The sequence below is a fragment of the Myxine glutinosa genome, chromosome 12, assembly GCF_964187855.1.
Source record: "Myxine glutinosa chromosome 12, kmMyxGlut1.1, whole genome shotgun sequence".
NCBI classification, from domain to species: domain Eukaryota; kingdom Metazoa; phylum Chordata; class Myxini; order Myxiniformes; family Myxinidae; genus Myxine; species Myxine glutinosa.
Window position 1 is genome coordinate 39,875,001 of NC_136272.1, and position 13,762 is coordinate 39,888,762.

At 42.3% G+C, this 13,762-nt stretch overlaps 1 protein-coding gene and 1 long non-coding RNA gene across 2 annotated transcripts; both read left to right on the forward strand.

Moving 5' to 3' along the window:
• Positions 1-7,677: 7,677 nt before the first annotated feature.
• Positions 7,678-7,927, forward strand: LOC144888515 (uncharacterized). Its single transcript, XR_013621085.1, has 2 exons — positions 7,678-7,760; positions 7,882-7,927. It is a non-coding gene; the product is annotated as an uncharacterized LOC144888515 (long non-coding RNA).
• Positions 7,928-8,206: 279 nt separating this feature from the next.
• Positions 8,207-9,049, forward strand: LOC144888391 (uncharacterized; the record flags this gene model as incomplete). Its single annotated transcript, XM_078766255.1, has 1 exon — positions 8,207-9,049. A coding segment is annotated over one exon (843 nt), but the record flags the coding sequence as incomplete, so codon positions are not given.
• Between the last annotated feature and the right edge of the window lie 4,713 nt (positions 9,050-13,762).

Consider the following 13,762-nt stretch of genomic DNA (forward strand, 5'->3'; position numbering starts at 1 on the left):
GAGAATTACCCTTCACATTACACTTTAGAATTACCCTTCACATTACACTTTAGAATTACCCTTCACATTACACTTTAGAATTACCCTTTACATTACCCTTTACATTACACTTTAGAATTACCCTTCACATTACACTTTAGAATTACCCTTTACATTACCCTTCACATTACCCTTTAGAATTACCCTTCACATTACACTTTAGAATTACCCTTTACATTACCCTTTACATTACACTTTAGAATTACCCTTTACATTACACTTTAGAATTACCCTTCACATTACCCTTTACATTACACTTTAGAATTACCCTTTACATTACACTTTAGAATTACCCTTTACATTACACTTTAGAATTACCCTTTACATTACACTTTAGAATTACCCTTCACATTACCCTTTACATTACACTTTAGAATTACCCTTTACATTACACTTTAGAATTACCCTTTACATTACACTTTAGAATTACCCTTTACATTACCCTTCACATTACCCTTTACATTACACTTTAGAATTACCCTTTACATTACACTTTAGAATTACCCTTTACATTACACTTTAGAATTACCCTTTACATTACCCTTTACATTACACTTTAGAATTACCCTTTACATTACACTTTAGAATTACCCTTTACATTACACTTTAGAATTACCCTTTACATTACACTTTAGAATTACCCTTCACATTACCCTTTACATTACACTTTAGAATTACCCTTTACATTACCCTTTAGAATTACCCTTTACATTACACTTTAGAATTACCCTTTACATTACCCTTTACATTACACTTTACATTACACTTTAGAATTACCCTTTACATTACCCTTTAGAATTACCCTTTACATTACACTTTAGAATTACCCTTTACATTACCCTTCACATTACCCTTTACATTACACTTTAGAATTACCCTTTACATTACCCTTTACATTACACTTTAGAATTACCCTTTACATTACACTTTAGAATTACCCTTTACATTACCCTTTAGAATTACCCTTCACATTACCCTTTACATTACACTTTAGAATTACCCTTTACATTACACTTTAGAATTACCCTTCACATTACCCTTTAGAATTACCCTTTACATTACACTTTAGAATTACCCTTCACATTACCCTTTACATTACACTTTAGAATTACCCTTTACATTACACTTTAGAATTACCCTTCACATTACCCTTTAGAATTACCCTTTACATTACACTTTAGAATTACCCTTCACATTACCCTTTAGAATTACCCTTTACATTACACTTTAGAATTACCCTTTACATTACCCTTTAGAATTACCCTTCACATTACCCTTTAGAATTACCCTTTACATTACACTTTAGAATTACCCTTTACATTACACTTTAGAATTACCCTTCACATTACACTTTAGAATTACCCTTCACATTACCCTTTAGAATTACCCTTTACATTACACTTTAGAATTACCCTTCACATTACCCTTTAGAATTACCCTTTACATTACACTTTAGAATTACCCTTTACATTACACTTTAGAATTACCCTTTACATTACACTTTAGAATTACCCTTTACATTACCCTTTAGAATTACCCTTTACATTACACTTTAGAATTACCCTTTACATTACACTTTAGAATTACCCTTTACATTACACTTTAGAATTACCCTTCACATTACCCTTTAGAATTACCCTTTACGTTACACTTTAGAATTACCCTTCACATTACCCTTTAGAATTACCCTTTACATTACACTTTAGAATTACCCTTCACATTACCCTTTAGAATTACCCTTTACGTTACACTTTAGAATTACCCTTTACATTACACTTTAGAATTACCCTTTACATTACACTTTAGAATTACCCTTTACATTACACTTTAGAATTACCCTTTACATTACCCTTTAGAATTACCCTTTACATTACACTTTAGAATTACCCTTTACATTACACTTTAGAATTACCCTTTACATTACCCTTTAGAATTACCCTTTACATTACACTTTAGAATTACCCTTTACATTACACTTTAGAATTACCCTTTACATTACACTTTAGAATTACCCTTTACATTACCCTTTAGAATTACCCTTCACATTACCCTCGAGAATTACCCTTCACATTACACTTTAGAATTACCCTTTACATTACACTTTAGCATTACCCTTTACATTACCCTTTAGAATTACCCTTTACATTACACTTTAGAATTACCCTTTACATTACACTTTAGAATTACCCTTCACATTACCCTTTACATTACACTTTAGAATTACCCTTTACATTACCCTTTAGAATTACCCTTTACATTACACTTTAGAATTACCCTTTACATTACACTTTAGAATTACCCTTTACATTACACTTTAGCATTACCCTTTACATTACCCTTTAGAATTACCCTTTGCATTACCCTTTAGAATTACCCTTCACATTACCCTATAGAATTACCCCTCACATTACCCTTTGGAATTACCCTTTACATTAAACTTTAGAATTACCCTTCACATTACCCTTTAGAATTACCCTTCACATTACCCTCGATAATTACCCTTTACATTACACTTTAGAATTACCCTTTACATTACACTTGAGAATTACCCTTTACATTACACTTTAGAATTACCCTTTACATTACACTTTAGAATTACCCTTTACATTACACTTTAGAATTACCCTTTACATTACCCTTTAGAATTACCCTTTACATTACCCTTTAGAATTACCCCTCACATTACCCTCGAGAATTACCCCTCACATTACCCTTTAGAATTACCCTTTACATTACGGTTTAGAATTACCCTTTACATTATGGTTTAGAATTACCCTTTACATTACACTTTAGAATTACCCTTTACATTACACTTTAGAATTACCCTTTACATTACCCTTTAGAATTACCCTTTACATTACACTTTAGAATTACCCTTTACATTACACTTTAGAATTACCCTTTACATTACCCTTTAGAATTACCCTTTACATTACACTTTAGAATTACCCCTCACATTACCCTCGAGAATTACCCCTCACATTACCCTTTAGAATTACCCTTTACATTACGGTTTAGAATTACCCTTTACATTATGGTTTAGAATTACCCTTTACATTACACTTTAGAATTACCCTTTACATTACCCTTTAGAATTACCCTTTACATTACACTTTAGAATTACCCTTTACATTACACTTTAGAATTACCCTTTACATTACCCTTTAGAATTACCCTTTACATTACACTTTAGAATTACCCTTTACATTACACTTTAGAATTACCCTTTACATTACACTTTAGAATTACCCTTTACATTACACTTTAGAATTACCCTTTACATTACCCTTTAGAATTACCCTTTACATTACCCTTTAGAATTACCCCTCACATTACCCTCGAGAATTACCCCTCACATTACCCTTTAGAATTACCCTTTACATTATGGTTTAGAATTACCCTTTACATTACACTTTAGAATTACCCTTTACATTACACTTTAGAATTACCCTTTACATTACACTTTAGAATTACCCTTTACATTACACTTTAGAATTACCCTTTACATTACACTTTAGAATTACCCTTTACATTACGGTTTAGAATTACCCTTCACATTACCCTTTAGAATTACCCTTCATGTTACCCTCAAGAATTACCCTTCACATTACGGTTTAGAATTACCCTTTACATTACACTTTATAATTACTCTTTACATTACGGTTTAGAATTACCCTTTACATTACACTTAATAATTACCCTTTACATTACGGTTTAGAATTACCCTTTACATTACCCTCGAGAATTACCCTTTACATTACCCTTTAGAAGTACCCTTTACATTACGGTTTAGAATTACCCTTTACATTACACTTTAGAATTACCCTTCACATTACGGTTTAGAATTACCCTTTACATTACGGTTTAGAATTACTCTTCACATTACCCTTTAGAATTACCCTTTACATTACACTTTAGAATTACCCTTCACATTACGGTTTAGAATTACCCTTTACATTACGGTTTAGAATTACTCTTTACATTACACTTTAGAATTACTCTTCACATTACCCTTTAGAATTACCCTTCACATTACCCTCGAGAATTACCCTTTACATTACGGTTTAGAATTACCCTTTACATTACACTTTAGAATTACCCTTTACATTACACTTTAGAATTACCCTTTACATTACACTTTAGAATTACCCTTTACATTACACTTTAGAATTACCCTTTACATTACGGTTTAGAATTACCCTTTACATTACACTTTAGAATTACCCTTCACATTACGGTTTAGAATTACCCTTTACATTACACTTTAGAATTACCCTTTACATTACACTTTAGAATTACCCTTTACATTACGGTTTAGAATTACCCTTTACATTACACTTTAGAATTACCCTTTACATTACACTTTAGAATTACCCTTTACATTACACTTTAGAATTACCCTTTACATTACACTTTAGAATTACCCTTTACATTACGGTTTAGAATTACCCTTTACATTACGGTTTAGAATTACCCTTTACATTACACTTTAGAATTACCCTTTACATTACGGTTTAGAATTACCCTTTACATTACACTTTAGAATTACCCTTTACATTACACTTTAGAATTACCCTTTACATTACACTTTAGAATTACCCTTTACATTACACTTTAGAATTACCCTTTACATTATGGTTTAGAATGACCCTTTACATTACACTTTAGAATTACCCTTTACATTACGGTTTAGAATTACCCTTCACATTACGGTTTAGAATTACCCTTTTCATTACACTTTATAATTACCCTTTACATTACGGTTTAGAATTACCCTTTACATTACACTTTAGATTTACCCTTTACATTACAGTTTAGAATTATCCTTTACATTACGGTTTAGAATTACCCTTTACATTACAGTTTAGAATTACCCTTTACATTACACTTTAGAATTACCCTTTACATTACGGTTTAGAATTACCCTTTACATTACACTTTAGAATTACCCTTTACATTACACTTTAGAATTACCCTTTACATTACACTTTAGAATTACCCTTTACATTACACTTTAGAATTACCCTTTACATTACACTTTAGAATTACCCTTTACATTACACTTTAGAATTACCCTTTACATTACACTTTAGAATTACCCTTTACATTACGGTTTAGAATTACCCTTTACATTACACTTTAGAATTACCCTTTACATTACGGTTTAGAATTACCCTTCACATTACGGTTTAGAATTACCCTTTACATTACACTTTAGAATTACCCTTTACATTACACTTTAGAATTACCCTTTACATTACACTTTAGAAATACCCTTTACATTACACTTTAGAATTACCCTTTACATTACACTTTAGAATTACCCTTTACATTACACTTTAGAATTACCCTTTACATTACACTTTAGAATTACCCTTTACATTACACTTTAGAATTACCCTTTACATTACACTTTAGAATTACCCTTTACATTACACTTTAGAATTACCCTTTACATTACACTTCAGATTTACCCTTCACATTACCCTTTACATTCTGGTTTCGAATTACCCTTCACATTACCCTTTAGAATTACCGTTTACATTACACTTTAGAATTACCCTTTACATTACACTTGAGAATTACCATTTACATTACACTTTAGAATTACCCTTTACATCACGGTTCAGAATTACCCTGCAGAATTACACTTTACATTATGGTTTAGAATTACCCTGCAGAATTAACATTTTAGAATTATCCTTTGGAATTACCCTTTGGAATTACCATTTAGAATTACCCTTTGCATTACGGTTTAGAATTACCCTTTACATTACACTTTCGAATTACCCTTTACATTACGGTTTAGAATTACTCTTTACATTACGGTTTAGAATTACCCTTTACATTACACTTTAGAATTACCCTTTACATTACACTTTAGAATTACCCTTTACATTACACTTTAGAATTACCCTTTACATTACCCTTTAGAATTACCCTTTACATTACACTTTAGAATTACCCTTTACATTACACTTGAGAATTACCATTTACATTACACTTTAGAATTACCCTTTACATCATGGTTCAGAATTACACTGCAGAATTACCCTTTACATTAAGGTTTAGAATTACCCTTTAGAATTACCCTTTACATTATGGTTTAGAATTACCCTTTAGAATTACCCTTTACATTATGGTTTAGAATAACCATTTACATTACCCTTTAGAATTACCCTTTAGAATTACCCTTTACATTATGGTTTAGAATTACCCTTTACATTACCCTTTAGAATTACCCTTTACATTATGGTTTAGAATTACCCTTTAGAATTACCCTTTACATTATGGTTTATAATTACCCTTTAGAATTACCCTTTACATTATGGTTTAGAATTACCCTTTAGAATTAACCTTTTAGAATTAACCTTTTAGAATTAACCTTTAGAATTACCCTTTACACTACGGTTTAGAATTACCCTTTGGAATTAACCTTTTAGAATTAACCTTTAGAATTACCCTTTACACTACGGTTTAGAATTACCCTTTGGAATTAACCTTTATAATTAAACTTTAGAATTAACCTTTAGAAGTACACTTTAGAACCCTCTCCAATTACCCTTTAGAATTACACTTTAGAACCCTCTCCAATTACTCTTTAGAATTACCCTTTAGAATTACCCTTTAGAATTACCCTTTAGAATTACCCTTTAGAATTACCCTTTAGAATTACCCTCTCCAATTGCCCTTTAGAACCCTTTATAATCCTTTTATAATCACCCTCTAGAACCATTTATAACCCTTTAGAATTACCCTCGAGAATACCCCTTTAAAACGCTCTCCAATTACCCTTTAGAATTAAACACGGTGGGTTAGAAAGGTTCTTCTTCATTTTTGACGAATGGAAGGAAGGACATTGCCAAATATTGAAGTGGCTTCACCGCTGAAAAATCACCATTCGTGTGCGGATTTTATAAAATTGCAGTGTTGCAGGAAACAAACATTTTATCGCAATCAATGAATGCTGGCATTCGGAGTCGAATTTTCAATGGAACGTGTTTCTGCGGCTCCGGGTAAAGCTGGAAAACTACATTTTGGACCAAAGAAACTGCTACCAATGCTTTGCAGCAGTTTCACCATGAGGAGGAAACCTTCTACCGAATAGTCATCAATGAGTATCGGGTCAAGCTGGACAAAATGTTTCTGCAACAAAATCTTATCAGGAACCTCAAAAACTATAACTTTATCCACCATCCCAATACATGTTTCTTATAGGTGCTAAGGTTAATGGAGCAGCTGGTACATACAGACAGAGACATTCGATAATGCCGGAATTGACTTCAGACAAACAGCCAATGATCTTGGGGTCAAGAAGCGACTCGGTGCACTCTGGGTGCCGGCCATTCCATCTTATGACGTAACTATTCTCTGCAGTCAGTGAGAAAAGTTAAGCAAATATCCTCTCCCTCCTCATGGAAATGGGATGCCAACCCACAGGGTTTATCCATGCTCTATCCTCTAAATGCTGAGTGTCAAGCCACAAAGCAGCATTTCTATTTTTATTTTTTATTTTTTTTTGTATACAGAGTCGAGGCTCGTGAAAGAGCTAACATTTATCAAACAAACAAATCAAACAAACAAGCAAACTGTAGTGAAATTATACCAAGGTGAACCCAGGGGAGCTCGCCACGGAAGGGGCCGTCTATAAGACCCGGGGACAACCGGGGCGTGCGGACACTTCGGCGGGACTCACTGTGACATTATCCAGTAGTTGAACGGTATGTACGCCCCCAAATGCTGCGCTGATGATGCGCTGCGCTAACCATTGTTATATGGAACTTCCATTGCTGTTCTTGAAATGCTCTGATTTAATGCCTATTGCTGCATGTATTGTTACAGGATGTATCACCGATCTAAATGATATTAAAGCCTACCCAGAGGTAAAGTCGTGTCTGCGCTTGATTTTCACGACATTTAATATCATTTAGTTCGCCGAATGGCTGACCACAAGATGATCGTGGTTCCGATTCTCGGAGCCGACCCTCAAGCTGAAGGATCTGCATCGGAGTTTGCTCACTGGCTCAACACGCTGCAGAATTACTTCGCTGCTCACGAGACAGAGCCAACCGCTGCGATACAGCTGTCCGTGTTACAGTCCAAGGTCCATCACACTGTTTACAAGACCATTTCTCGATTTGAGACGTATGATACGGCCCTAGCCGAGCTGACGCGCCTCTACGTAAAGAAACGGAGCGCTGTGCACGGCCGGCATCAACTCTCTCAGCGACGGCAACAACCGTCTGAATCGATCGATCGCTTCGCGCAGGAGCTGCGCTACTTATTGGCAGATTGCGTGCAGGACGTCCGGACTCACGAGCAAGTGCAGGACGATTTGCTCCGAGATGCATTCATATCCGGCATTAGTTCTGGAGTCCTGCGGCTCCGTCTCCTGGAGGTCGCGGAGCTGACATTTACAGAAGCACTACGGCTGGCACGCGTATACACAGATGCTCGAGAACAATTGACCGCATATGATCACCCACGAGTCGTGGCGGGGACCTCGCAACTCGCGCGACCCGAGAGGGCCACCGCCGAGGATACGGAGGAGGACCCGACCCCCACGACGGCCGAGTCCCTGGGTGCTCCGGAAGCGGACTCCGCATCCGGCCTCACTGCGGCCGCCGCTGCCAGGCCACGGCCTGCCCGGTATGCAAAATGTTATTTTTGTGGCAATCGGCAGCATCCCCGCTCTGAATGCCCGGCCCGAGAGGCGACATGTCACCTCTGCTCCACCAAAGGCCATTTTGCAAAAGTCTGCAGAAAGGCCGCTCGGGGCACGCATTCCCGAGCGACCTTGAATGGGCTCATCGCTGAGCCAACGGATCGAGCACCGGACGGGGCGCCTTGCACAGCTTTGATGAGCCGCTCTCCTCCTCGCGGGCCTCTGGCTTCTCGCCCGACCTTGGTGAGATACGTCGGGCCGCCGAAACAAATGGCGCGAACGCGACCGGTCACAGAGCATCCAACCTTGACTGGCTTCCAAACGCCTACTTCAAACAAGCGACATGCACCTACTTTGGAAATGCCTCTCGAAGTGCGGCAAACGCAGCACGTGACTCGAGCGCCATCTGATGACAGCTTTTGCGAATTACATGCTCCCCCTCTGGCATGTCAATCTGCAGATGGCAGAAATCTTTCTCACGTGGCTCGAGCGCCATCTGACGGTAGCTTTTGCGAATTACATGCTTTGGCATATGACTCTGCAGATGGCAGAGATCTTTCTCCCGTGGCTCGAGCGCCATCTGGCGGCTGCTCTCACGACCACCCCACACCCACTCTGGCAAATGAAACTACCGAAGAGCCAACTGACTTCAATGCTCCTGCTGAGGCCCGAAGGATTGCAGCCGGCGTGGGATCCACCCGCGAGGCGCGATCTTCTCGCCCGGCCGGAACTATACCTGCCGGGTCTGCTGGCCTAGCGCAGGCCTTCATTCCGCTCACAGTCGCGGGCGTTTTTGCGCAAGCTTTGATTGATACGGGATCCACGGATAGTTTTATTGATCAGCGACTCGTGCATCAACATGGGTGGCCGGTTCTCGGGACAACCCGCCGGATCTTCATGGCGTCTCAGGGACTTCGGTTGAGCACAAAAGGGGCGTGTCGATTGAAACTTGTGATAAATGGACGCACGTTCCCGGACGTGTATCTCATGGTATTACCGGCCTTATGCGCTGACGTTCTGTTAGGACTTGATTTCCTTAAGCGGCATGGTCGTTTGGAAATAGACTTCGGAGGGCCGGACACGCTCGCTGTGTGTGCCCTCGCTCAAATGGACATGGAGCCACTCTCACTGTTCCCCAACCTGACCACTGATTGTACCCCTGTAGCCATCAAATCGCGGCGCTACTCTCGCGCGGACGCACAATTCATTGCGGAAGAAACGGCCCTTCTCTTGAAGGACGGTATCATAGAACACAGTAGGTCACCGTGGAGGGCCCAAGTCTTAGTGGTGCGGAGTGAGGCCCACCGCAGGCGAATGGTAATCGACTATTCGCAAACGATTAATCGTTTTACACAGCTGGATGCCTACCCATTACCGGGGATGGACGCCCTGGTACGCCAGGTGGCCCTGTATTCCGTTTATAGCACTCTCGATCTACGTAGTGCGTATCATCAAGTCCCCATCTCTAGGGCTGATCGCGTCTTTACAGCCTTTGAATCGGGTCAGCGGTTGTACCAGTTCACGAGACTTCCCTTTGGGGTAACGAACGGCGTCGCTTGTTTTCAGAGAGCTATGGATGACCTCGTTGCGAAGGAGCATTTGACGGATGTCTTTGTCTATCTGGACAATCTTACGGTTTGTGGGTATGACCAGGCGCATCACGACGCTAATCTAAAACGCTTCCTCGAGGTCGCGCGGAAATATCGCTTAACCATGAATGAGGCGAAGTGTCAATACTCTCTACGCACGGTAGACCTTTTGGGGTACACCGTGACCCATGGCTCCGTCTCTCCGGATAAGGAGCGTCTGCGCCCTTTGCTCGATATGGCTCCGCCTAGCGATCGGGCTTCGCTGAAACGCGCTCTAGGGCTGTTCGCCCACTACTCAAAGTGGGTGCAAAATTTCTCCGCTAAGCTCCGCCCCCTCGTGGCCTGCGACACTTTCCCCATGGGCCCGGCCGCCCTGGCGGCCTTCGAGGGCCTTAAAGTCGACATTGCTGGCGCCGCTGTCGCAACGATTGACGAGAGTGCCTCTTTCGTTTTGGAGAGTGATGCCTCGGATCATGCGATAGCGGCGACTCTCTCCCAAGGAGGCCGCCCTGTGGCTTTCTTCTCGCGGACTCTCACCTCCGCCGAGCGGAGGCATTCGTCTGTCGAAAAGGAAGCGTACGCGATCGTCGAATCAATTCGGCGATGGCGTTCGTATCTGCTTGGGCGGAGTTTCCAAATCATCACGGACCAACAGAGTGTTGCGTTTATGTACGACACCTTACATGCCCAGCGCATTAAGAATGAGAAAATCACCCGTTGGCGTATCGAACTCGCCGACTTCTGCTACACCATCAAATACCGCCCGGGGAAGGATAACCTGGTCGCTGACGCCTTATCGAGGCCGGCCACTTGCGCGGGGGTCATATCTTTGGAGGGGCTGCGCACTTTGCACTGCACTATGTGTCATCCCGGGGTAACGCGCTTCGCGCATTTTGTGTGCGCGGGCAATCTGCCGTACTCGATGGAGGACATCCGCCGCATCTGCCGTGATTGCGCGATCTGTGCGGAACTCAAACCGCGTTTTTATAGCCGCCCTCTGGGGACTCTCGTTAGGGCTACTAGACCGTGGGAGCGCTTGGCGATGGACTTCAAAGGGCCGCTGCCATTGTCGAGCAACTCTCGCTATTTGCTCACTATCGTCGATGAGTATTCCCGATTCCCCTTTGCTTACACGTGCGGGGATATGTCGGCTGCCACGGTAATTCGGTGCCTGCGGAATTTGTTTTCTATGTTCGGGTGTCCAGCCTACGTGCATACCGATCGGGGTGCGGTGTTCCTGTCCCAGGAAGTGAGGGGCTACTTGCTCCAACATAATGTCGCTTCGAGCTACACCACCCCGTACCGGCCCCAAGCTAATGGACAGATCGAACGCTTTAATGGGATTATATGGCGGGCCGTCATGCTAAGCCTTCGGACCCTCGGCCGAGGCCTCGATAAATGGGCGTGGTCGCTGCCTGCCGCACTGAACTCGATCCGGGCTCTCCTATGTACTGCCACCAACCAGACTCCTCACGAACGACTGTTCCACCACCCTAGAAGCTCCGGCAGTATCCAGTCTTTACCCAGCTGGCTCGCTGAACTGGGGCCCGCCTATCTCAAACGAGCGGTTCGCACTAGCAAGTACGACCCCCTTGTTGACAAGGTGCAGGTCCTCCAGGCTAATCCCGAGCATGCCCGCGTGTTAACGGCGGATGGCCGCGAGTCTACTGTCTCCGTACGCCATCTCGCCCCTTGTGGGGACGACGACAGGGATATCGACGAACCCGTCTACGAGTCTATGGACTCTATCGAAGCTTCCCCTATGGAACTACCGCTGTCACTCCCGTCGTCCCCCGCCCCCGTGCCCGAAGGCGCAGGGGCGCCCCCTCCGACTCCGACCTCCGGCGGCTATTCCGACGCGGGGGACTCCGGGCTAGGGGATGCCGTGCCCGGTAGTTTCCGAACACGAACTGGCCGGGAGGTTCGCCGCCCCGACCGCTACGGGTGGACCGACTGACGTGGATTGACGTAACCCTTTGGTTTATTGCTGATGCTTGCTTGCAAACTGCCGAGCGGTAGTATAGTTTTAACGACGGGGAGAATGTAGTGAAATTATACCAAGGTGAACCCAGGGGAGCTCGCCACGGAAGGGGCCGTCTATAAGACCCGGGGACAACCGGGGCATGCGGACACTTCGGCGGGACTCACTGTGACATTATCCAGTAGTTGAACGGTATGTACGCCCCCAAATGCTGCGCTGATGATGCGCTGCGCTAACCATTGTTATATGGAACTTCCATTGCTGTTCTTGAAATGCTCTGATTTAATGCCTATTGCTGCATGTATTGTTACAGGATGTATCACCGATCTAAATGATATTAAAGCCTACCCAGAGGTAAAGTCGTGTCTGCGCTTGATTTTCACGACACAAACAAAGTATATAAAAAGGGGAGCGGTCGACAAGATGGGGAGAGAAGGGGAGGAAGCACACAAACAACATTTGAGAGCAGGGACATCGGGAGATGTGTGGGAGGGAGAGGGCATGGGGGGAGGCAGGATAGGTATAAAACGCAAGGACACCAAGGACTTCCAGGAAAGAAGGCAAAAGTCACCTCAAAAAAGTGGATTTGGGGTGAAATTAGCGGGGGTAGAAAATATCAAGGTTTTGGATTGGGGAAGATAAGAGATGGTGGTGAACAGCCGTTTTAAAGACCTGGAGGGAGGAGTGGGATTGAAGAGAGTGAGGGAGTTTGTTCCAGAGGCGGGAGAAAAGAGGAATGAAGGAGTGAAGGTGAGCAGCGAATCTTGATATTGGCAGTTTAACCATAAGAGGGTTGCAGGCAGATCTTGTGTGACCTGCAGGAATATTTGGGGGACAGAGCCCAGAGAGAGCTGGGGGAGCAAGGCCGGAGAGGAGTCGGTAGAGGACGGAAAGACCACCAACCTGCCTGCGGTGAGTAAGTGAAAGGCCCTCGGAGATAGCGTCATCGCGGGAGATTCCAATGATTCTGAACGCTTTGGCTTCAACAGCGTGAAGACGAGCTAGGTGTGAGGCAGGAGCACCAGCCCAGAGGGGAGAGCAGTATTCCATTGAGCTGCGGATGAAAGCCTTGTATGTGGTGAGGAGCTCAGGTGTGCCAAGGAAGGACTTCGCACGACGGAGGATACCCAGTCGGCGACTGACTTTGGAGGCCAGCTTGGAAATGTGGTTTTCCCAGGAAATATCATGGCAGACAGTGAGACCCAAAAGCTTGAGTGACAGAACTTCTTGGAGAGGATTATTCAGAAAGTAGATGGGAGGGTTGTCCAGTCGGTCTTTTCGGAGAGACATCGTAAGAGTGTGAGATTTGTCAGGATTGAAAGACATGTTCCACTTGTTTGCCCAGTCTGTGATTTTGTCCAGGTCTGCAGAGAGTGAGGAGGCTGCAGACTGCCGATCTGAGGGATGAGGAATGGAGCGGCAGAGAGTGGAGTCATCAGCAAAGAGATAGAGAGGATTTTCCAGAGAGTCAGAGAGATCATTGATGAA